The sequence below is a fragment of the Neoarius graeffei genome, chromosome 14 (genome assembly GCF_027579695.1).
Source record: "Neoarius graeffei isolate fNeoGra1 chromosome 14, fNeoGra1.pri, whole genome shotgun sequence".
NCBI classification, from domain to species: Eukaryota; Metazoa; Chordata; class Actinopteri; order Siluriformes; family Ariidae; genus Neoarius; species Neoarius graeffei.
Genome location: NC_083582.1, coordinates 14870114 through 14895477, shown reverse-complemented (window position 1 = coordinate 14895477; position 25364 = coordinate 14870114). Strand labels below are relative to the sequence as shown.

At 44.6% G+C, this 25364-nt stretch overlaps 1 protein-coding gene across 2 annotated transcripts in view; it reads right to left on the bottom strand.

Moving 5' to 3' along the window:
• Nucleotides 1–7345: 7345 nt before the first annotated feature.
• Nucleotides 7346–25364, bottom strand: part of mpp2b (MAGUK p55 scaffold protein 2b) — a 137606-nt gene continuing 119587 nt past the window's right edge. For both annotated transcript variants that reach the window (XM_060939340.1, XM_060939339.1), the window contains 5 exons: nucleotides 14813–14881; nucleotides 12883–13044; nucleotides 12496–12698; nucleotides 9582–9710; nucleotides 7346–9305 (listed from right to left, as the gene is read on the bottom strand). In XM_060939340.1, the coding sequence (XP_060795323.1) occupies nucleotides 9129–9305; nucleotides 9582–9710; nucleotides 12496–12698; nucleotides 12883–13044; nucleotides 14813–14881 (740 nt within the window). In that variant the 3' untranslated portion in view covers nucleotides 7346–9128. The remainder of the gene's footprint in view (nucleotides 9306–9581; nucleotides 9711–12495; nucleotides 12699–12882; nucleotides 13045–14812; nucleotides 14882–25364) is intronic.

Here is a 25364-nt window from a genome sequence, read left to right as displayed (position 1 = left end):
AAAAGCAAGCCGTGCCTAGCCGATCGAGCAATTCATCAATACGAGGCATTGGGTACGCGTCGAATTTAGACACCGCGTTGACTTTTCTGTAGTCCACACAGAACTGGACCGACCCGTCGGCCTTGGGAACCAAGACCACTGGGCTGCTCCAGTCGCTGTGGGACTCCTCGACGATGCCCATCTCGAGCATGGCCTCGAGTTCTTCCCGAACCACTTTTTTCTTGTGTTCGGGCAGCCTGTAAGGGCGGCTACGCACTACCACCCCCGGGGGCGTCTCAATGTGGTGCTCTATGAGGTCGGTGCGGCCGGGCAGGGGCGAGAACACGTCCGAAAACTCGGTCTGCAACTGGGCGACCTCCGCGAGTTAGGTCGGGGAGAGGTGGTCTCCACAGGGGACCGGAGAGGTATGCGATGCCAATGCGCCCTTTTGAACCTCCAGCCCCAGCTCCGCCTTCTCCGGAACCACCGACACCAACGCTACGGGGACCTCCTCGTTCCAGAGTTTGAGTAGATTGAGGTGGTAAATCTGTAGCGCCCCACCCCTGTCCGTTCGCCTCACCTCATAGTCGACGTCCCCGACTCGCCGTGTGACCTCAAAGGGTCCTTGCCACTTGGCGATCAATTTGGAGCTCGATGTGGGCAACAGTACGAGTACTTTATCTCCCGGTGCGAACTCCCTAAGGCGCGTACCCCGTCGTACAGGCGGGTTTGCCGTTCTTGGGCCTGCCGCAAATTCTCCTAGGTTAGGTGTGTGAGCGTGTGGAGTTTTGCACGCAGGTCAATAATGTACTGAATTTCATTTTTATTTGGTGCAGGTCCCTCCTCCCAATTTTCTCTCAGCACATCTAAAATGCCGCGCGGCTTACGCCCATATAACAATTCAAACGGGGAGAACCCTGTGGAGGCTTGGGGGACCTCTCGCACTGCAAATAACAAGGGTTCGAGCCATTTATCCCAGTTACGTGTGTCCTCACTTACGAATTTTTTAATTATATTCTTGAGGGTGCTATTGAACCGTTCCACTAAACCGTCCGTTTGTGGGTGATAAACGCTGGTGCGGATCGGCTTAATACCTAATAGCCCATACAGTTCGCTCAGTGTTCGTGACATAAACGAGGTGCCTTGGTCAGTCAGAATCTCTTTCGGGATTCCAACTCGGGAGATGACGCGGAAGAGTGCCTCCGCAATACTGCGTGCTGAGATATTGCGAAGAGGCACCGCTTCCAGGTATCGCGTTGCATAGTCCACCAGAACTAGTATAAAGCGGTACCCTCGTGTTGACCGATCTAATGGCCCGACGAGATCCATCCCAATTCTTTCGAACGGGGTCTCGATTAATGGTAGGGGGCGCAAAGGCGCTTTTGGAATGGCCGCTGGATTTACTAACTGGCATTTGCGGCACGCCGTACACCACCTACGGACATCGCCGCAAATTCCCGGCCAATAGAATCGGGCCATTATTCGGGCTAGTGTCTTATCCTAGCCTGGCTAACGTGACTTCAAAGCTCTCCGAGCTATTGGTCTGGCCAAGATATTAAGCCCAACCGTTTCCCAGAGCCCGTGGTTGACCCGCCTCCCTGAAACGCCTCAGTTTGCTACTGGTCGAAGCCAGAAAAGGCTGTGATGAAGCTTAAGCCAGTCACATCACTCTTTCCTCTGACGTATGCGACGCGACGGGGCTAAATGGTAGATTAAACTCTTACCGAAGCCAGTCGGGAGCAAGGCGAAAACGTCCTTCCTTTCAATAAATACCTCCAGGGCTGCTCTTTGCTCCGTTTTCAATGAGAACTTCCCGTTGAATGCTTTCTATACAGCATCTACCACTGTGTTAAAGGCTTGCCGCTGCTCCATGTTCGTGATGTGAATGAAGCACTTCCGGCATAGATTCTGTAAACAATCTATGGCTTCCGGTTGCAGCTCTACTACGTCACTGCCTTGAACACGCCTCTACCCAGGGCCGTTGGAGATGCTCAAAGTTGATTGGTTCCCGATTTTTCGGGAGCTTGGAAGAGCTGTAGATAGCTTGCCTGGCCAGACTAAGCTCGCAACAGGCCCTCGTGTTGCGTCACGCTTAGGATGGGCGGGCCCAGGCTAGTCTTATCCTGCCCTAAGTGTCCAGCCATGGGATTAAAGTGAGCCGCCTGAAATACCAATTCCCGGCGGCTTTTTGGAATCAAAAGCTGGGTGATTTGCTCTTTCGTCTGAGTGTCCTGCGTCACTCGGTATAACCTATCTTTCATAACAGAAAAATAGGGGAAGGACGGGGTGGTGTTCGGTGGGAGCGTTTGACCATCGATTACTCTCACTTGGTCAAACGCATGCCGCAGAGTCTTGTCTTGCGACTGCTCTAACGGGAAATCTGCACGGGATTCCCCGAGAGAGGGAGGAGGAGCCTGTGGCTCCTCACTCTGACGCGGAGATGACGTAGACGGCTCTGCAACAGCTGCTCCCGCCAAAGCGACACCGGGACCTCCCCCTATGGCAGGACCCACTCTTCACTAGATGACTCATCAACTCCCCGAATCCCGGCCAATCAGTCCCCAAAATTATCGAGTGGGTGAGGCGAGGATTAACCGCCGCCTTTACTATAAATTTTTCCCCTCGGAACAAAATGTGGACCGACACCAACGGGTAGCTGTGAACATCCCCGTGCACACACAACACCTTCACCCCCTGTGCTCCCCCCAATGCCTCGTCTTGCACCAGGCTTTGGTGAATTGAGGTCTGATTACAACCGGAATCCACCAACGCCTGATATGTATCCCCTTGGATACTCACTGGTATGCGATACGCTCCGGCCCGATCGAGGGCAGCTCCTGGCGCGTCGGGGATCTGAACCACCGCGCCCACTCCCATTGCCGAACATTGCTGTTGGAGGTGGCCCGGCTCCCCGCAGCGCCAGCAAACTGGCCCAGGCTTCCTCTCTGCACCGGCGCCCTGGGGCTCACTCACCTGAGGGGGGGAAAAGACAGACACAGAAGAGAAAAACGGGAGGACACCGCGGGTGCGATGGGCCGGCTGGGGTGGGGCCGGCCCCCGCCTCTGCGGTGGGGGAATGGGGCGAGGACGAGACACAGGAGGAGAGAGAGAGAGGAGAGGAGAAAAGAGGATGTCCGCTGTCCTGCCGTCGGAACAGCCGCCAAATGGTCCTCTGCCAACTCAATGGCCTGATCCAGCGACGCCGGGCGGTGGCACTGGACCCACTCCGCGGTTCCCTCTGGCAGGCGGCCGATGAACTTCTCCAGCACCACCTGATCGAGGATTCCCTCAGCGTCGCCGTTGTTGGCCCTCAACCACCGCCAGCAGGCGTCCCGGAGCTGCTGGCCAAACGCGAATGGCCGGCCGACTTCCTCCAGCCGCAGAGCGCGGAAGCGCTGACGTTGTTGTCTGGGGGTGTGCCCCACCCGCTGGAGGACGGCCCGGCGAAGGTCCGCGTAGGCCAGCCGGCGGTCGGCGGGGAGCTGTAGCGCGGCCAGCTGCGACTCTCCCGTTAGCAGGGGGAGAAGGCACGCCGCACGCTGCTCCATCGGCCACCCCGAGGTCTCCGCGACTAGCTCGAAGAGCGTGATGAATGCCTCGGGGTCGTCCTGCGGGCCCATCTTGGTTAGGGTGAGGGGGGAAGGGCCCACGGTGGGAGCGCTGGTGGACCCCGCCGACGCGAGGAGGTGCCGGAACGCCTGACGATCTTCCTGCTGCGCCAGCACCAGGGCCTCGAAACGGCGCTCTTGCTCCTTCTGGAGGGTGATTAGCGCTTGGTGCTGGGCAGTGGCGAGGGCGTGGACCAGGTCCGCGAAGGGGGAGGACTCCATGGGGCTGTTCTTTTCCTGTGCTCCATCCCGGGTTTCGGCACCACTGTAGCCGTTCGTAGGAGAGGGAGGAGCACAGAAAGACGGCAGGCCAGAATAAAGTTCCATAATTGTATTTATTTGTTCTTTCCAGACACAAATATATTTCAGTCCCACAGAACACACCAGTTGGCTGGTTCAAGAGAGAGCTGCCTTCCTCTGCTCTCTCTCTCTCTTTATATAGGGCGCGGTCACTGGGAAGACACACAAACACAGGTTAATTGACATCAGGTGTAGTGATTCTGCCACTTACCTTCCCTGACTCCGCCCTCCTGTCACAGACCGGCGCTTGACCACGCCCTCGCTGCCACACTGACATGTGCCTTAAATTAAAGTAGGTATCATTTAGCACAACAAGCTCAAAGACAACTCACGCATGTGTACAAAAGCTGTTTCTCTGTTTCAGAATTTGGAAGAGGACAGTACTCTGTTAATTCATCAATATTTTGCGTGCACACCGGTGTGTCTTTGCATTTTCGCGATCGAACCTCTCTATCCCGTTCCCCCGACGGGCCAGTTGTTCACACAGAACAAAGGGAGCAAGATTCAATTCCTACGAATTGCTGAACGTGAATCCGTCGAAACACGCACCCGTACTTCCCCTCCTCAAGTAGGCGAGCGATTACCCAGTTGTCACTTAGGCGGATAATTCTCTTACACAACCCAATAAACTACTCGCGGTTTATTGTCTCAAAATTGTGTTTTATCCGTTTCGGCAAACATATTGATGGTACCACAGCTTGGCAGTCCTCCTGGGCTCAGACAAACTTCTGTCCGTCTCTTATATCAGTCTTCCTTGACTGGGACAATCTCTGTCCATCTCTTATATCATTCTTTAAATACTAGGACAAATCTCTGTCCATTTCTTGTATCATTCTTTAAATACTGTTTCCACTAATTTCTTTACACAAGAATGCAAAGTTATCACTTACTGGTTCGGTGAGCCCTGATGGCCTGGTCTCTCATCCGAGTTCTCAGCTCCGCACCATAGCCTTGGGAGTGTTCCGTCGTCCGAGGATCAGACGCATAGGGCCCACCCAGGGACGCCAAATTGTAATGGAAATTTCTAATAAACACTTCAAAACGCTTAGCAGTCGTCTTTTCAGTCATTTATTATAGTAGATCATATAACAGATATATAAAATAGGAAAGGAAAGAGAAGAAGAAAAGAAGTCACCACTTCTGATGCCAAGAGTACGCGCACTCTGAGTTGTGTTTTTTTGGCTGTTATCTATTATACTCTAAAGGCATTCGCTCACTGCTTATGTCTTCACGTGATTGGCTCAAGATTTTCTATGACGCTTTACTAATGAGTGCACCTGGCATGCTTTGGTACGTGCAGGCAGATGCAAGTTAGGGAGAGCTCAAGCTCCCTGCTTATCACCACCGAGGTCACAGAAAAGCGATTACAGCATGTGGAAAAACATCACTTCTCAGTAACTAAGCCACTTTAGCTCAACATACAGAAACACAGAGAATAATAATGTTCGTCCATTAAATTTCCCTCACAGGTCACAGGCAAGCTGGAGCCTATCCCAGCTGACTATGGGCGAGAGGTGGGGTACACCCTGGACAAGTCGCGAGATCATCGCAAGGCTGACACAGAGACAAGCAACCATTCACACCTACGGTCAATTTAGAGTCACCAATTAGACTAACCTGCATGTCTTTGGACTGTGGGGGGAAACCGGAGCACCCGGAGGAACCCCACGCAGACAATATGCAACCTCCACACAGAAAGGCCCCCGTTGGCCGCTGGGCTCGAACCCAGAACCTTCTTGCTGTGAGGCGACAGTACTAACCACTACACCACTGTGTAATGGCGTCCAAGTAAAAGTTAAAACACTGTATCATGTTAGCTAGTTACTAACCGCAGCAATTAGTGCAAGAGAGTGGCTGTGTGCAAAGGCGGGGATTTGTAGGTTTCTTTGTCAAATTTTTTTTTCTTTTTTGGAAATTTAAGTCACAAGAATAGCTACAGTAATCTTATACTACATCATACACTTTTTCATATGATTTTGCTTACATTAAATTGTAAGCATTGTTATGCTAATTTTTACACAGCAAAAAAAAATTGTTTATTGTAATTTTTGTACAATATTGGTATTGTTGAAATTTATGCAATTTCATATAATAGTTAATTCTTACAAATTTTCATACAAGACTGCTCATGTTAGTTCTTAAACGTTTTTGTACAATACTGCTTACGTAATTTTTTTTTTTGTTTAAAGGAAGCCATAATAAGGATCATGTATGTTTTTTGTTTTCGCAGCGAAAAATAAGTGTTCCTAACGAGGAGCCGCCGCCGTATGCTGAAACTTTGGAGGAGCCATCGTTTAATGACATTTTACCTCCACAGAGGCAACACATATAATGGACACTGAATACAAAGTGACAATGCAGAAGCCAGGATCAACTCCTGGATTTATAGTTATTACCTGTTGATAACATGAGAAGTTTACAGTTACTATAAAATGGCTTGATGATCTGCAGTATGTGTGAGCAGCACAGTGGAGTGGAGTGTGTCCCCTGTCCCACAGTGTGTGTGTGCGCGCACGCACGTGTAAGAAAACAGTTACACTGTGAAAAAAATGCTGATGCGCTTTACTGGTTGTTATAATAAAAAGATTGTAATGACTGGAGTTTATTGATGTCTCAAAGACTATCAGAAACGATAAGAGGAAACATGGCCTCAGCTCTGTGTCATGGATGGAGTTTGAGATAGCGCATGGCATAACTTGCTCTGGCTGAAGGCATCATCAATGTGAGTTCGTGGACTATAACTCATTATAGAACAGCAAATTTTTATCAACGTTTTTAGTCGAACTTTCTTAGAGAACTTTCCTGGAGAAATCTACTAAATTCTGTAGAATTCAGGGATCAAAAAGGTATTGAGTTTAAAAGTTTTAACTTCATTGTTTATTTTTCTGTTTATTTTATTGCAAGTTTTTTTCTTTTTTCAATTTCTTTTCTCTTGTTTTTTTCCTTTCTTTTTTATTGATCGTTTTCCTTTCTATTTCTTGTTTTTTCTTTCTTTTCTTTCCTTGTTTCTTTTATTGCTTTTCTTTCTATTTCTTTTATTGCTAGTTTTCTTTCTTTCTATTTCTTTTATTGCTTACTTTTATTTCTATTTATTTTTTATTTGGTCCTTTTATTATTTTTCTTTTTTTTCAGTGCTTGTTTTTTCTTTCACCATTTCTTTCTATTTTTTCTTTTGTTTCTAAATTTCTTATTTACCATTGCTTTAATTGTTTGTTTTCTCTCTCTCTTACTTCCTCTTCATCCCTTTCAGCTTTCTTTTTTTGCAAGTATGCTGTGTTTTCTTCAGGAAGTGTCTGTCTAGTAAATCTTGTTCAATACTGTTATGATGTCACACACACACCAAACACGTTTCTCTTTCACTCACAGACAAATCATTCATGACTCGGATTGGGGTTTGACCAGGTTTATTAGATTCACGACTGGATTAGTGAGACTCAATTACAGCTGGATCAGAACCAAACTTCAGTCAGGTTCTTTTAGGAAAGTCTCTAAATGACAGGACACTTATTGCTGCTTTATTTCCAGGACACTGTGTTATAGTATGAGCTCATAATCATTTACAGTCAGCATGAAGGAGATTTAAAGCACAAAATGTACAGAAATATTTCCTTCTTCCTCTTATTCCATCACTGTAAATGATATAAATGAACAGCTACAGTTCACATAGACTCTGTACAAATCTACAGCGTTCACTACTCACATATACACCGCTGTTCAGTCTCCATTCCCCGAGCACAGCTTACGCACACATTACAAACTACATGTCAGCTCCATCATGTCTTCATAAATTGAATAGGAACACTTTTTATTTACTGTCAAATACAGAACATTACTCGCTCATATCAGATTCCTTGTTTGAGTTCATCATACTGAACATCTCTGGGCATAAATAAATGGGGCAATGCTAATTTCAAAACGATGTTTTTTCTTTTATTATAATCACTTGATTTTAGAAAAGTTCATATCCAAAGAAATCTTGTCCTATGTTCAGGCTAGCAAGTGACAAAGTATGAGAGGTGACTATATGTTTGCTAAGTACGTATCTGAGATGGAGCTACGATTTTCAGCAAAACTCGGATTTTCTCAATTATGTGTAAATGGTGCATTACAATGACAAACCCAAATGATTAGCATCATGAAAAATATTTTGGTTAGTCTACCAAGTTATTCATTTTTCTTCCCACTTTGACTTAAATGTGATTGCGTAATGATCAGCTGCGTCTCTCGTACTCTCAAGTTGGCAAAGGCTTCACATGATAGATTGTTGTGAAATAGACAATTCCAAAACATCAGAAGGATGAGAAGTAATTTGTAAGGTTTGTAGTGTAACTTTCTATCTTTTGATGACTTTTGCGTGTCACTTCATTTGGATTCAGGGGTTGACCTTTGACTGGAGTATGACCATTTTCCTTTTAGGTCCGCCATTTTCTTCTTGCAATTACAGTCACAGATGACGGGTTCATGAAGAGTGCTCAAAAACAGTCAATGCAAAACTCATCTCATCTCATTATCTCTAGCCGCTTTATCCTGTTCTACAGGGTCGCAGGCAAGCTGGAGCCTATCCCAGCTGACTACGGGCAAAAGGCGAGGTACACCCTGGACAAGTCGCCAGGTCATCACAGGCCTGACACATAGACACAGACAACCATTCACACTCACATTCACACCTACGGTCAATTTAGAGTCACCAGTTAACCTAACCTGCATGTCTTTGGACTGTGGGGGAAACCAGAGCACCCAGAGGAAACCCATGCAGACACGGGAAGAACATGTCAATGCAAAACTAAATCAGAGAATATTATCTTGTGCAGTTATGAGTTAAATTGTAAACCTGCATTATTAGTGAGATCATATGATCAGAATGAATGTACCTGGACATTGTGGCAGTGTAAGATTGTATAAATCATTATATCTCACAAGCCTTACATGTGTGAGCAGCCATCTTTAAATCTTAGGTAAACACATGTGCATGTTGTATTACTGCATGACCACAAGAGGGCGCATAGCAGGTCTCAGTAAATACACAGCCGGGTTTGCCAAGATCACGTGCCACTTCCCAAAATCTTATCCCTTATTTTTGGCAAAAAATACATTTGTGTCATATAATTACCATGAAAAAAAGTGTTTTTTGGTAGTATTTAAACATTACTGTTTCTCGGTTCACTTCTAGTTTCTAGGTTTATTTACGAGCTGCTCACATTTCACCGCACTCGAATATAAATATATGAACCTTTGTGTGGCTCAGAAAACCCAGCTCACAGGAACCCACTGATGCTCCATGTTCAGTCTCTCTAGCGCTCCCTTCAGGCTGCGATATGCACCATCCAGATTATCGTTGACAATGGTGAGGTCGAAGTAATGACCATAAGCTCTCTGGATCCTCTCGCTCTCCTCCACTGTCCTCTTCAGCTCACAGTCCTGCTCTCGCACATACACACACACACATATATACCTTCAGAAGTGTTTCAGAAATATCCGAGACGCATCCAAGATACAGTTTTTAAAAAGAAATCATCTCGCTAAATTTCCTAAACTCTCTGAAATAAAGGAATTGAGAATATAGTTTAAAGTATGACCGCACAGTGCATACAAGAAAGTTAGAAAAACAATGTTTAAGCTCAGGAATATCCTGTATTTTCTGGAAAATTATAACATCCCACACTATTTATTTACTTGTTTTTTTGCAAAACATACAGTGAGCTGTTTGGTGACGACGCCGGCCTCGATCGCAGATTTGTTCATGTCCTTGAGAACTTCGAAGTCGGGGGCTTCAATGAACACCACATAGGGCAGGAACTCAGCCGTCCGCAGCACTTTGAGGGCCTGAAGTGACAGAAATCAGGATGACATTGGAGTAAAACACTGAAATGTTTCATGCTGTCATCAATATTACTGGGGTAAAGTGATAATGTCTGTATTGGATTGGTGATACTCAGAGCTCCGATACTGATATCATGTTGGAAATGTTCATCCTTAGCTCTTAGTGGATCTTATTAATAAACCATTATCTCCTTGACAGGTTGTTTTCCAAATCAAATCAAAGAGCTTTCCTGAATATCATCACTTTTTAAAGCTGGTCCATTAGATGGCACTACTGAGTAATAGTGATAGCAGAGCAGATCCTGTGTTCACACTTTCAGGTAACAAGTTGCTCGTAGTTTGTAGTCTTGTGGGCATATAGTGACTGCTACTCCTACTGTCATTTGTGGGTGTGGCCTGTCCAGCATTAGTAGTTCTCATGACAAATGATGGCTATATCCTGTACAGCTGCATAGTTTGTTTGATGGCTATATCCTGTATAGACCCTTTTCACTCACGTGACCTTCGTAAGCGCGACCGCCATTTTGGACATGAAGAAATAATGGTTTATGGCACAGACCCTTTCGGTTCTCGCTTATCTAGCTGCTACAATGACTGCTTAGACTGCAACAATAATACCTAACACACATTTAAGTATCCGTCGTAAAGACGTGAAACTTGTCGAGTGACGAGTGTGTTCATTGATAAGCTAACACAATCTAAAAGTAGACATACCATCACACTGCCCTGGCGCTGTGTACAGTTTACCTTCTATGGTTTGTGCACTTACTATTTGCCATTACTTTCTCCAACCCAGTGTTCGAACTATGCCGATATTTTCGGGGGGTCCCTTTTTTTCCCTTGGGGGTGTGTGTGCTTGCGCTTGTCTCAGAGCGCGGATCTCCAAACACATGAGAAGCCTATCTTACGCACATATCACGCGGACTCCACACCTCCACACACGCATCGCATCTGAAGTCATAACTCATCAGGGGAAATCGTGTCCGCATTGGCATGTTCAAAAAACAACCTTGCGTCAACAATGATACCACACGCAAGAAAAAAAAAAACAGTCAGGCTACTCAACACATCTGATCCACAGCAGCACCAAAGCATCACTGGAAATCATGTCAACAACCAATCTTCCATTTCAACACGCGTCAACAAACAAATGGCACCACAAACATGAACGAATCGGTCAGGCTACCGATTCCAAACCCACAGCAGACGAATAATTAAATGCATCTTACCTTAAAGCAGAATCGACCACAAAGGAAGTCTGTTGGCACACTTCCTTTCTACTAGTTTGTGTCCCCAACCTGGCAGCAGCAGTCGTTGTCATATCGGTTTATTTTATCTTTGATGTAAACACAACACTTCGGATATGCAAATGCTTCCCGTTACACACGATTGCTATGTCAATAAACATCATTTTGCCAATATTTTAGAGACCATCCATCTTCTCCGTCGGTCAGCATCTGTCGGGATCCGATAAAATGATAAATCTTGCCTTGTGTGTTAATGGTTACTACTGTACATCCAGGTGCACAACAATATAATGGCATGATGGAAGTCTTGCTGAAAGTAAAAACTTTCTTTGATGGCTATATTCCTTTCGATGCTTCGCCGTCGTTCCTCGTTGTTGGCTGTGGTAGACTACTGGTAGTACATGTCCAAAATGGCGGCCGCGTTTGTCGTGACGTCACGTGAAAAGGGTCCATAGCTGCATAGTTTGTTGATTCACAGCGTGCCCGATATGAAATTGTCTTCATGTGCCAAAATCAATCATTATTGTACCACAATATCAATATTGTGATAAAATACATCACTATACACTTTTCTTAGATACTTGGCATTTTAATGTTTCTTAATAAACCTAGGTATTGTGATGCATGTAGTGTATCATGATATGATATATTTTTTGCTTACTGCTCACCACTAAGTGGTGTAAAAACTGTTTTTAGCTCATCCGGCCATAGGCCAGGTCGGATGAGCTTATGCGATCACACGTCATCCATCTGCTGTCCATCCATTGTCCATCTGTTGTCTGTCATTGTCATCCATCCACAATTTACAAAAATGGCTACTCTTCCTACAGGACTGATCGGATTTCGATCAAACTCACACAGAATATTCCCCAGATGGGTGTGCATAAAAGTTGTCAAGATGGTGGCGCCACCTGTCACATTTACAATTTTATGGGCATCTGAAATTTTATTGGTGACTCATCATATTAAATGCTGCTCTTCGTAAACTGCTGGGACGTTTTCACTGAAACTCACCCAGGAGACTTTAAAAGACATATACCAACAAGAGTTGTTCACCAGGTGGCGCCACCTACCACGGATAAGGCTACAGAGGGGTCACGTGCAATTTCACGAAAATCGCTGTTTCTCCTACAGGAGTGATCAGTGTTCGATCAAACTCATATGGAATATTCCTAGGTTGGTATGTATAAAAGTTGTCAAGACGGTGGTGCCACCTGTCATATTTAACATTTTATGGGCGTTTGAAAATTTTGGGTGGCTCGTCACAACAAACACTACTGTTCGTAAACTGCTAGGATGTTCTCACTGAAACTCACCCAGAAGACTCTAAAGACATAAACCAACAAGAATTGTTCACCAGGTGGTGCCACCTGCCATGGATGTGGCTACACAGAAGTCATATGCAATTTCACAAAAATTGCTACTCCTCCCACAGGACTGATTGGATTTCAAACTCACACACAACAACAGTGGCCAGAATGAGCGACAGTTTCATTGAGGCTATTTTATTACTTCCTGTTATAATTATCTGTTTATTTCACCTGTGGGTTGACGTCCAGGATGCAGACCTTGCCTGACTCAATCACCTCGTGGATGGAGTTGATCTTGGTGCCATACAGGTTACCATCGTACTCTCCATGTTCCAGGAAGCGGCCGCTCTTAATGTCTGCCTCCATCTCGCTGCGTGACATGAACAGGTACATTTGTCCCTCCTTCTCGTCCACTTTGGGCTTACGGGACGTATCTACAGGGCAGCAAGAAAAAAATTAGCAAAAAAGAGAAACTCCTCTTGCTATTACAGGTCCATTATGGGATATAGATTAGTAACCGTACAACACAGCTGGATGAGGGAAAAAATGGCTATTGGATTGTGATGTGTCTTCGTGCAAACATGCGTACGTGTGTGTGCATGCGTGCGTGTGTGTTACAGGGTGTTGTAGTGCCGTAGCGATGAGGTTGTGACATCAGCAGCTTGTTTTTCAGGTTCCGACGTCCGACTCCTTGAGCTCCAATCAGCACCAAAGTCTTTCTCCGGAATGGCGGCACCTTCGCCACCTCCTCGTAGATCAGCAGCTCATGTCTGTCGAACTCTAACACAGAGAGAGAAAGAAGAAAAATCAGCTTTATTTACATCAAACTTACAAACCTATTTAAGACACAATTATGTTGATTTACACTGCAATTTAGAGACATTTCAGTAAATACAGACTTTTCATTCGCATTAAATAATAGAAGCATGTGTGCAGTGGGATTTCAAGTTTTTCTGTAAAACAGAATTCTGTTTTCTTATTGAAATTGTGTTAAAACCTACAAAATATTACAATGCTCTCTTTCTTAACAAGCTCAAAGGATTAATTTATTTGAATTTGCACCTCACTGAGGTGTCTAATGATTTAAAAGTTATTTCATTTACTTTCAAAAATGAAAGCAAACAGCAGGAGATTTAAAAAATGAATAAAAAGTTAATCATATCCCATATTTATATGACATGTATAAATATAATTTGATTGTTTTACTGTTAATATACACATATACGCATACATACTACTTATATCACTATGTAAAATACAAAAACACTGAGCTTTCACAGAGCTGGAGAACAAGATAAAACAAGATAAAACATTATCAAAATGTTTAGGAAAATGTAATAAGCAGTGAAAACCATCCAAGCAACCAAAGTCTGCAGAAACAATGAAACTGTAAAACCATACATGTGAATCAGAAGTTCACGTGTACCCCAGTCTACTACCCCTAGCCTAACTCATCAATACTGCAGTTAATCCAGTTTAATTAACTGAGCCGGCCAATTAAAATTCAACATATCATATACAGCACATTTCCAAAGCCCAAAGCTGTGCCAGAAAAATAATAAAAAGATCATTCAAGCACATTTATACAAGTTTAACACAATCAAGAATGCAGAACACATATTTTATACACACACACACACACACACACACACACACACACACACACACACACATGCTACTTCACATATTGAGAAAAAAAGGTCTCATGCATAAGTAACCAACTTGATTGAAATTAATTTGATTTTCATTCATGTTTTTGGTGCATGTTGCATCTCAGACAAGGACAGTTTGGACTGGGAAGATGGTTCTTGAGTGGGGAGTTTTGCACCAGATGGGGAACAGTAGTTGTGGTGTTTGACTGGGGAACTGTTTGGACTTGGAGGAATAGTTTTCTATTCAAGGGCAATTTTAGATAGAGTATGGTTTGCATGGAGAGAAAGACAGGTGGGACAGTTTGGGATGGGCTGGGGATAATTTTGGACTGGGGTACAGTTTTGGACTGTCCGGATGCTTTCAGACTTGAAGATGATTTTGGACTAGGGAAAGGTTCTGGACTGAAGGGAAGAGTTTGAACTGGTGGAATGAATTGGACTTGGGGTGGTTTTGCACTGGGGATGATTTTTGGACTTGGATATGGTGTGGACTCAGGGTAGTTTGAACTGAAAGTCAGTTTTCAACTGAGGGGCAGTTTGGGACTGGGAGTGGTTTTACACTGGGGATGGTTTTGATTTTGGGGAGGGTTCCAGACTGGGGAAAGGTTTTATGCTGGAGGAAGATTTTGGACTGGGGATGGGTTTTGACTGGGGGATAGTTTTGGACTGGGGAAGGATGGGGAATGTTTTGGGCCATTTTGGAGTGAATGATGGTTTTAGATTTGAGATGGGTTTGGAATGGGGGACCATTTCAGGCAAGGAAAGGTTTTGGACTGGGGGGTGGGTTTAGACAAAGAAAGGGTTTGAACTCAGGGATGCCAGAGACAGGACAGCCACACAGCTACAGAGAACAAGAGGAAAAAATGGGAAAGGAGAAAGGATGCAGTGTTTGTTACCTGCATTCTTGGTGGTCAGGTACATCATTCTTTTCTTCTTCTTCCCCCCCATGCCTGCACACAGAGGTCCTGCAGACATCAGCACACAGCCCGGTAACACACACACACGTCCATCATAATAACACTACAGGACATACACATCTGCTACACAGTGTTTTATTCCTTTTACACCACAGCAAGCTGCCAAGGTCATTTTCACAAATGCATTTTTTTCCAGACTTGTTGTCATTTGGCTCCAAGAGGTCAGTATGATTGGTGGAGTGAGAACCAATAGTTCCAGAGAGCCAGTTCCTGGTCCTCTTGAAAACTGTGGTCTGGGGCTCTCATCCACTAAACAGTGGTGCAGGTCACATTAGGTCTGGAAGCTATCCATGCTCAGATTCATATACTGAGTAACCTGATTGGCTCCATTTGCCATGTTAATTTCTGTTTCTACTTTCAAATGTTCTTGTTCTGCTTATACCACAGCAGGTTTACAATTATTAGGTGGAAAAGTTCATTCCTGTTCTCACTTATGTAGGTACAACAGTACCATGCCTCACACGGTGCACCAAAATTATGTAAGTGCAATTGCACTCCTCACATGAGGCACCAAATTACGTAGGTACAATACCAGTCCTAACACAAGGCACCAAAATTGTGTGGGTGCAATGACATTATTAATGACCTCAGTTTCATAAAATATCAGTCTCATAAAATATCAGTTCATTAATTTTACTAATCAATATTTCTATTAATTATTAAATTAATGAATGAATTACTCTAGTGATACACTAGATCACTGAAGGCAGTGTGAATTATTTGATGGCAGAGGATGGCTTCAAGTAATACTGCAGCACAACAGACAAGACACCGTTTCTTGTAAATATTTAATTTATTAAAATGACAAAATCAAATGAGAATAATACTGATCAGGTACATTCACTAATACTAGCAGCAGTTTAACAAATCAAGGCACAAAAATGGTGATATGAGGCAATAAGATTAGGTGTGTGTGCAGGCTTAACAAAGAATTGTTTGCACGCGAAAATGCTGTGGGAGGGGCTGGAAGCGCTCTAAGTGACTGATTAGACAAAAGGCGCATAAATAATTTTTGGCCCACAAAGGGATCAAACCCACGATCTCAGCATAATAAACACCACAGTATAACCAGCTGAGCAGCACTTAGTTTACAGAAGGCTGTGTGCAATAAAATGTTAGAGAGAGGAAAATAAAGGAGATAAGAAGTGATAAAGCATGCAAAATCTATCTACCAGAGTAAAACTGATAAATACAATAACATATGATCAAACCAAAGCTGTGTGTGCACACTTCAAACAATTTTAGGTTTAAATAGCACTTTTCACATCAACTAATCAAACAAATACCCTGTCCACACTAGGGATTTTGTACCGATACGAAACTACTTTCGTACCGCAACACCTGTCCACACTAGCAACTATACCGGTACTGTAGCGGTATAACTGTATCGGTACGAAACCCACAAATGTATGGGTTTCGTACCGGTACAGTATCGGTACTGTAGCGCTTCGCTGTAGTGTGGACAGATGAAGTGTCTCTGTATCGATACAAATATAATGCGCAAGCACAATGAACAATTCCTACGTCTTCCGGGTTATTCATACAATACAATACGCCCGTGCTTTCCAGCTGTAAATAAAACGTCAAAATGGCTCAAAACGACCGTGGAGCTACATGGAGCAAAGAAAGGGGGGAGAAAGGGAGAGAGGGAGGGAGGAAGAAAGGAGGAAGAGGGGAAAAGGGAGAGAAAAGGAGGGGAAGAGAAGGAAAGAGGGAGAAAGGGAAGGGGGAGAACTGCCTCGCGTGTTTTATACGATTCGACTGAATAAATGACCACCAGAAATACAGACTGTACATTGACAACAAAAAGCACACACACGTTGTTTCATCCGCCATATATTCTCGGAAGGAAGTTACTCAGTAACCACGGAAACATTTCGTGCACGCGCATTTCAACTTCCGTGAAAGAAAACCGCAAACATTTCTCACTAGTGTGGACAGATGCACTAAACTGTACCGGTATACTTTGTATCGATACAGTTATACCACTTTCGTACCAGTATAAGTGTGAACACAGCATAAGACTAACATTGCCCAAAATTCCAGCCTTACTTGGAACCACTCTCACGTGGCAGCGTGAAGGAGGTCGTCAGTGATTCTCCATTCAGTGTACTCTGCTAGAAGAGCAGAGCCATTTCAATGTAGTTCAAATCAGCTTTGCTGTGTTGCAAAAGTCCTTCCCAGGCAGGATCTTGTGATCTAGAAGGTCCTTGGTTGGAAGTTTGTTGGTTGAAGATGTGGAGGGAGCTTTTTAACAGTGGCCAGTGGCTCATACAACCACGCATTTGTCCCTTTGTTCTTCGCTTCCGTTTTGCAGGCCGCAAATGTCTCTTTTTCAAAACTGACGGTGCGAGGTCAGTGAGCACGAGGTGCATCCGTGGCCATGGGAGGCAGAGAGAGTGGCAAGTTGCGTCTAATCATGCTGGTCTGAAAATCCAAAGAGCCAGAGAGCATGAGGCACATCTGTGCACGTCGGTCCAAGAGGAGAAGCTGGAGGCAGAAAGAAGCCAGTCAGCGCCCCAGTCAGAAGCCGGAGGCAAAGAGAGGAAGCCGGAGAATGAGGCACGTCTTGATTATGCCAGTCCAAAAGCCAAAAGAGTGTAGCGAGGCGCGTCTGCACACGCCGGTCCAAAAAGAGAAGCCGGAGACAGAGAGAAGCTGGTCAGTGCACCAGTCAGAGGGCGTGAGGCAGAAAGAGGAGCCGGAGAGTGAGGCGCATCTTGATCGCGCCAGTCCAAAAGCCAAAGAGAAACAGTATATAAACAGTCGTTTCCTCATCAGCCTCTTTTTTCTCTCTTAAACTTTAAAATACCAAACAAACAAAAACCTTACAGAGAAACAATAAAGTGTAAACTTTTCTTTCCTGGAGAGTTTACTGTGTCTGAGGGTGCTTTTTGGTGCAATATGGCATATGAACCCAACAGGGTCAATGGCACACCACCAGATGGCATGCAGAAGATCCACTCAAATGGCAAACGGATGGCATCAGCTGGCAAGTCAGTTGTCACTGCAGGGCAACTTCCATACCTGTCAGGTCTGTGGCACTTTTGTGCACCACCTAGCATCAGGTCTGGAGGTCCAGAGAGACAACACCATGGGGGCCCGATATTGTTTGTCTTACCTTACTGTACAAGATGCTTCATTAGGAGAGGAGAATAGGAAAAAGCCCTGTAGCGATGGAGTGAATGCGACGGCAGCAGGCCTGAGAAGCTGGAAGCTACAAGCAGGAACTTTACACACAGGCAGCTCACATTTGATGGTCGCAGCCTAGCTGAAGTTCGAGGTAACAGCAGGCTGAGGCAGCCCTATTTAGGGAGAGCACTGCCTGTTCTGGAAAGGGAAGCCCCTAGAAAAGGTGGTGTAAAGAAAGCTTACCCAGTCCTTACCTGGCTGGCTCACCGCAGCCAGCAGGTCTCCATAATAGCAGTAGAAAGATGAAGAATATGAAATTGATAGTTGGGACTTGCAATGTCCGCACCATGATGGACAATGATTAGAGACCTCAGCATAGAACAGCTCTGATTGCGAGGGAACTAGATTGCTACAGCATTGACATTGCTGCACTCCAAGAGACAAGGCTTGAAGGCCAAGGACAAGTTCAAGAGAGTGAATACACCTTCTTCTGGAGTGGGAATCTGGATGAAAGAAAAAAATGCAGGAGTAGCTTTTGCCATTTCAAATAAGATAGCTGGCAAACTGTCATCACTAGCAATGGGAATATCTGAGCGAATCATAATTTTACATGCACCCACAGGGAATGATCGCTACCTAAACCTGATCAATGTGTATGCACCTACCATGACCTATCCTGATGAAGATAAAGAATGCTTCTATCATGAATTAGCTGATGTGGTAGACAGGGTACTTCAAGTAGAGAAGCTTCTGCTCCTGGGAGATTTCAGTGCAAGAGTAGGTAATGATCACGTAACATATGAAAGTATTATTGAGAAATTTGGCAAGGGCAATAGGAATGCCAATGGTGAGCTCATGCTCAACTTTTGTACTCAATGTGAACTATGCATCACTAATACCTACTTTCGCCAACCAGACAAAAATTACTTCACCTGGTGTGACCCAAGATCTAAACACTTACATTTCCTTGATTATGTCATGACTCGCAGATCCAATATGAAAGAGATTCTGTTAACAAAGGTAATGCGAGGAGCTGAATGCTGAACAGAACACTATATGGTCCAATCAAAGCTGAGACTCAGACTTGTATTTCCTAGACGCAAGAGAGTAGCCTCCACAACAAATAAGAAACTAGACATAGACAAGTTGAAGAATGATGAGACAAAGCGCAAGCTGAAACTGTTCTACAGGAAAACACCCCTGATCAAGAAGACACAGAAAACATTGAGGTCATGTGGCAATGACTGAAAGATATTGTGTACACAACTGCAAGTTATATACTTGGGCAGCAGAAGAAAAGTACAGCAGACTGGTTTCAAGAACAGGCTGAATCTATCCAAGCTTTGTTAGAAGAAAAATGCAAAATTTATAACCCACATCTAAAAGAGAACTCAGAAGCATGAAAATTTTCAGAAATATTAAAGCAAAAGTGCAACGAGAAATCAGAGCCATGACAGACAGATGGTGGTGCAAGAAAACTGAGGAACTACGGGAACTGGCAGATAGGAAGGACTAGCATTGATTATTCGCCGGACTGAAGACTCTATGGACTGAGAAGCAATGTAGTGGCACCAGTGAAAAGTGCTGATGGAAGTATACTCCACACAAATCTGGAAGACATAAAAGGTGGAAGGAACATTTCTTCAATCTCCTAAACCAGCAAGGGTCAGCTGATCCTGAGGCATATTGCTAGCTTGAGAGGAGACCAACAAGAGAAGATCTGTATGTACCCATCACATCAGATGAGCTTGAGAAAGCACTCAAGGATACTAGATGTGGCAAAGCACCCAGCCAAGATGGCATCCCAGCTGATGTGTTGACGCGAGGCAGCCCCAGCCTAACAGCTGCACTCTTAAAACTGCACAATGCATGTTGGGAGAACACGTGTCTTCCCCAAGACTTCAAAGATGCACTAATTGTGACCATCTACAAAAAGAAAGGTGAAAGGAGCAAATGTGGAAACCACCATGGCATATCTCTGCTTTCCACTGCAGGCAAGAGTCTGGCCAAGATAGTTCTAAACCGAATTAAAAATATCTCAGAAAACGTACTTCCAGAAAGTTGGTGCAGTTTCAGGGCTGGCAGATCTACCTCAGATATGATCTATACCAGTGGCGGCTGGTAGTCTTTCAAACAGGGGAGGCTGGTCGGTTATGATATTTCCAGATTTTAAAAGAAAAAAGAAAAAACACATCAATTTTGCCCATACCCTTGCCTCTGATCTGGCTGATTGTTGGCAGGGTCACAAACTGTGAAATAACAGGTTCTTTTGGCCCATTAGCCTACTGTCCAATATACATGATGGTGGTGTTGGGGGGGTATATTTTAACATTTTGTATTTTAAAATTGTGGCATGTGGCATGTTGTTTAAAAATTGATCATTATTGAAAGCAGCTCTTTGTCAGGAACCTCAGCAGTAACAGCAGAGTGTTCTGGAATAGGCGCAAGCACTGACCTTGGGGAGCCAAACATAGAGCTGGGTGCCACACATTTAATTCAATGACACTTTCCCTATGTTTTACTTATTTTGACTGAGAAATGTTTTATTGACAATTTTGATAACCCTTCACTTTTAATCCAGGTCTGTAGTGTGAAATGTTCTTGGCTGTGTTTTTGTTTAAAAATGTTTTCCAAATTGTAGCTGTGTTTAATTCATATCCAGAGAAATATATATTCCAATATAATATACTCAGCATAAACATTTTAAATAGATTCTATATTTTTGGTCCATCCATGACATATTACTAAAGTAGCCTATTTACTGTTGTTGATGTGGGTCACCAACCCACGTTTGACCAAATCACGGATCCGGGTTTAATCAAGAGGCATGGCCAACAATACATTTTCCTCGTCACTGAACTTGCTGTTAGCCAATTCACTTTCTCGTACCAGGAGAGCTGAAAGGAACGAGTATTATTCCCTACCTTTTTCACCAAGTCAATTTGATGCGTTGGTCTACCCTGCTTTTTAATTTTCATTTTTTCCTCGAAAGGAAGACTGGCAAACGGCTTCGCCAAAATTAAATCAACAATGCTTGGCATCCGTGCGCAGCTTTCTTGCTAGCTGACTAGCCCCCTCAAGTTCAAGTTCAGTCACTCAAATAAACGAAATTTCTGGAACTAAGATAGCAAACTTGACAACACTATATTTACATTTTATTTACAATGAAAATATATACAAACTAAAAAAGCTGGTAGAAACTGTATGTAATGAATGAAATCGAAATGTAAGCTGATCTCTTACAATACACCACACCACTTGCGAATCCGCATGGGACTGAACAGGGATGTGATTGGCCAAGGACAAAAAAGCAGGAAAATATATAGACCCATAATGCGACACGGCAGCAGTGTGGTATAAACAGACAGTTTCAGAGAACTTTACCAATGAGATGTTATAATGACTCAGCACCCCGTTAATGGCCAAATAGAATTCAAGGTGAGCAGTTTAACTCCACACAGAAAGGCCCTTGCCGGCCACGCGGCTCGAACCCAGGACCTTCTTGCTGTGAGGCAACAGTGCTAACCACTACACCACTGTGCAGTCTAATAATAATTATTATTATTATATAATTATATCATATAATTATCATCATGATTATGAACAGGGCGGCACGGTGGTGTAGTGGTTAGCGCTGTCGCCTCACAGCAAGAAGGTCCTGGGTTCGAGCCCTGGGGCCGGCGAGGGCCTTTCTGTGTGGAGTTTGCATGTTCTCCCCGTGTCCGCGTGGGTTTCCTCCGGGTGCTCCGGTTTCCCCCACAGTCCAAAGACATGCAGGTTAGGTTAACTGGTGACTCTAAATTGACCGTAGGTGTGAATGTGAGTGTGAATGGTTGTCTGTGTCTATGTGTCAGCCCTGTGATGACCTGGCGACTTGTCCAGGGTGTACCCCGCCTCTCGCCCGTAGTCAGCTGGGATAGGCTCCAGCTTGCCTGCGACCCTGTAGAAGGATAAAGCAGCTAGAGATAATGAGATGAGATGAGATGAGATGAGATGAGATGAGATGAGATGAGATGAGATGAGATGAGATGAGATTATGAACAGGCCAAATCCCAAACGGCTCCTGGTTGGAGACGGAGTGCACTACTGTAGAAGCCTTTTTATACTTTCTATAGGGCAGTTTTGGAGAGAGCTGGGGGGCATTTGGGATTCAGTTAATTATTATTATTATTATTATTATTATTATTATTAACAAAAGAGCAGCTAGCTGCGGCTGAATCCCAAATGCCTCCCAGCTCTCTCCAAAACTGCCATATAGAAAGTATAAAAAGGCTTCTACAGTAGTGCACTCCGTCTCCAACCAGGAGCCGTTTGGGATTCGGCCTGTTCATACGCATGCGTAATAGCGCTCGTTTATAGATGTGTTACTAACTAACTAACTACAATTTCCAGTGAATTCAAACTGGGACACACTTTAAAACTACTACCTGGAAAACAAAACTGTTGATGAATTAACAAACTGATTAATTCCTAACTTCACTCGTGTGTACTTATGTAAAGTATTAAATTAGTTTGCAAGCTAACAGTGTAATGTGTTTCTACATCCAGGCTGCTTTAGCGCACGCACACACACACACACACACACACACACACAGCCAACATGGACTGAGAGAGGAACCACACACACACACACACACACACTCAGACACTCACCCAGAAGTTTCTTCACCTCATCTTCACTCATGTAAACGTTGACACTGGGGTGGTTGTTATGGCTGTTGGTGCTGATTATCCTGCTGGGTCTGGCGAGGCACAGGGCCGCCTGGAGCAGCAGGAGCAGCACGCAGCCCCCGAGTGTCCTGAGGGCTGGAAGCAGCCGAACACGGAACTCCGTCCGGCGACCCTCAGCGCCCCGCGCCGCCTCCTTTTGCCCCAGCATCGCACCTTCACTCTTCCCTCACACTGCTTTAGCAAACCCTCAGGCTCTACCCTTATCCAAAACTTGAGTGGCCTCCGGTGGGCAGCATTCCTATTGTAGGTGATGATAACGACGCTCACAAAAACCCCGCTCCATCTCCAGCCTGTTGTCCGGTGCTTCCTGGCCGAGCTAACCGTAACGCTAACGACGCCAGCTAGCTAGCTAACTTTGTTCAAGTCTTCAAGACTCGGGTCACATAAAGGTTACTCTTGCGTTATGCATAATGGGCTTTTTTTTATTATTATTGGTACCGCTTAACCTAGGGTAGGTTATTATGCGCATGCGTGGCTCATTGGAGTTGCCTATGGATAATGTGGTAATGTGGTCCTACCCCCCCCCCCCCCCCAAAAAAAAAACGAATTTGCATGATTCACGAGGGTCGCATTTTTATGCCTGAAAATCCGGAATTCCGGAAAAATCCGGAAGAATCACATCCTCACTGAACTGAAATTCACCGCTGCCTGTCTATATTTGAAACGAGCTGTCAATCAAAGAAAATATCCGGCCGCTTTCACCAATCACCAGTCTTCTCACGGAAAGCTTTGCCATGTCCCTCTCATTGCCTCCCACTGTGAGGCTGGGAGTCCGTGGGAGTCCGTGGGTGGGTGTTTTCGCAGTATTTGTCCAATAATGATCTTGCATTTTGATATTGAAAAGCGCATAGCTCCCAAATGCCATTGAAGTCCACTGAGGCTGGGCTGCATCGCGTTGTCACGAGGGGGAAAAACTCAAGCACACATTAGGCGAACTGGGGAAAGTTATAACGGAATGATTTCGCACTGTAGTTGGGTTGAGCACATATATTTCTATGATTCTGGATCTGAAATAGCAATGTTATAAGGTCAGTTATAACATAAGCCTAGCACAATTCATCCTACACGATGTTCGTCATTTTTAGAGGAGGCTGAGCCTCCCTCATTGTCTTAGAGCAATCGCCCGTGATCTATACCCTGAGACAACTCCAAGAGAAAGGCATCGAGCAACGTCAACGTCTGTATGTGGTCTTTGTAGACTTCTTAATGGCCTTTGACACAGTTGACCAAGAGATGCTTTGGAAGGTACGAGAAGTGTATGGATGCCCAGAAAGACTGATATGGCTCATTAAGCAATTCTATGAGAATATATCTGGGAATGTTTCGATTGGAGGAGACATTAGTGAAGCTGTTCCTGTCAATCATGGTGTCAAACAGGGATGCATTCTTGCCCCGACACTGTTTATACTCTACCTTACAGCAGTCATAGAGACTATGGGCACTAACCTAGATAAAGGAGTCTACATCAGAACTCGATCAGAAGGCAAACTCTTCAATCTTGCCATACTCAAGTCCTCAACTAAAACTCAGCAAATTTGCATGCGAGAACTGCTGTACACAGACGACTCTGCATTTGTAGCAACAGATTTGGACGGCATGCAGGAAATCATTGATCGCTTTGACACAGCTGCAACCCTCTTTGGATTGAAAATCAATACCACAAAAACAGAACTCCTGTACCAACTCTCACCTGAACCACAGGCAATGCTAAACAATGTTCTTTTGGTCAATGGAACACCTCTTAAGAGTTCTGAGAGTTTCATCTACTTAGGCAGTGCAGTTACAAACACAAACTCATCAGACTTGGAGGCAGACCGCCAGATTCAAGCTACCACCAAAGCCTTCGGTGCATTACAAAAGCAACTATGGTCTTGCCATGACATCAAGAGAACCACCAAGTTGAAAGTATACAATGCCACAGTCTTAATATCTCTGCTTCACGCCACAGAATGCATGGCACTGTACCGTACAGTTTCACTTCAAGAAACTGACCAGGCTACAACTCCAACACCTGTGTCAAATCCTCAAAATAAGATGGCAGGACAAGATCCCCAATGTAGAAATCCTCAGGCGAGCCAAAACAGTAAGCATGGAAGCCCTTACCACAGCCTCCCAACTTCTTTGTGCTCTTCACATCTGGCGCATGCCTGACACATGACTACCCAAAGCCATTTTCTGTGGAGAACTGAGCCTTGGAAAGAGGGGACAAGGAGGACAGAAACTGAAGTACAAAGATATTTTGAAGAGGAACATAAAGAATGCCGGAGTTATCGATCAGACGTGGGAAAGGGATGTCTCGGATAGAGCAACATGGTGAAGCATAGTTAAAAACTCAGTGTCTGCAATTGAAGACACTCAAAGGGAGTATATGAGAGCTCACAAAACCAGACATCCCATAGCAGCTCAACCAGGCCATTCATGCCACTGCTGTGGATGACTCTGTCACTCTGGTGTGGGCCTTGCATTTCTGTGCATCCTGATGAAGCAGTCATCATCACTAGCGATGGACAGCCGCCACCGACGACGGTGTCTGAAAGCTTCAAGTCGACGTTTTCTTCTCTGATATGGACAGTCCTTCCAGAAAAGTTAAATAAACCTCACCATATCA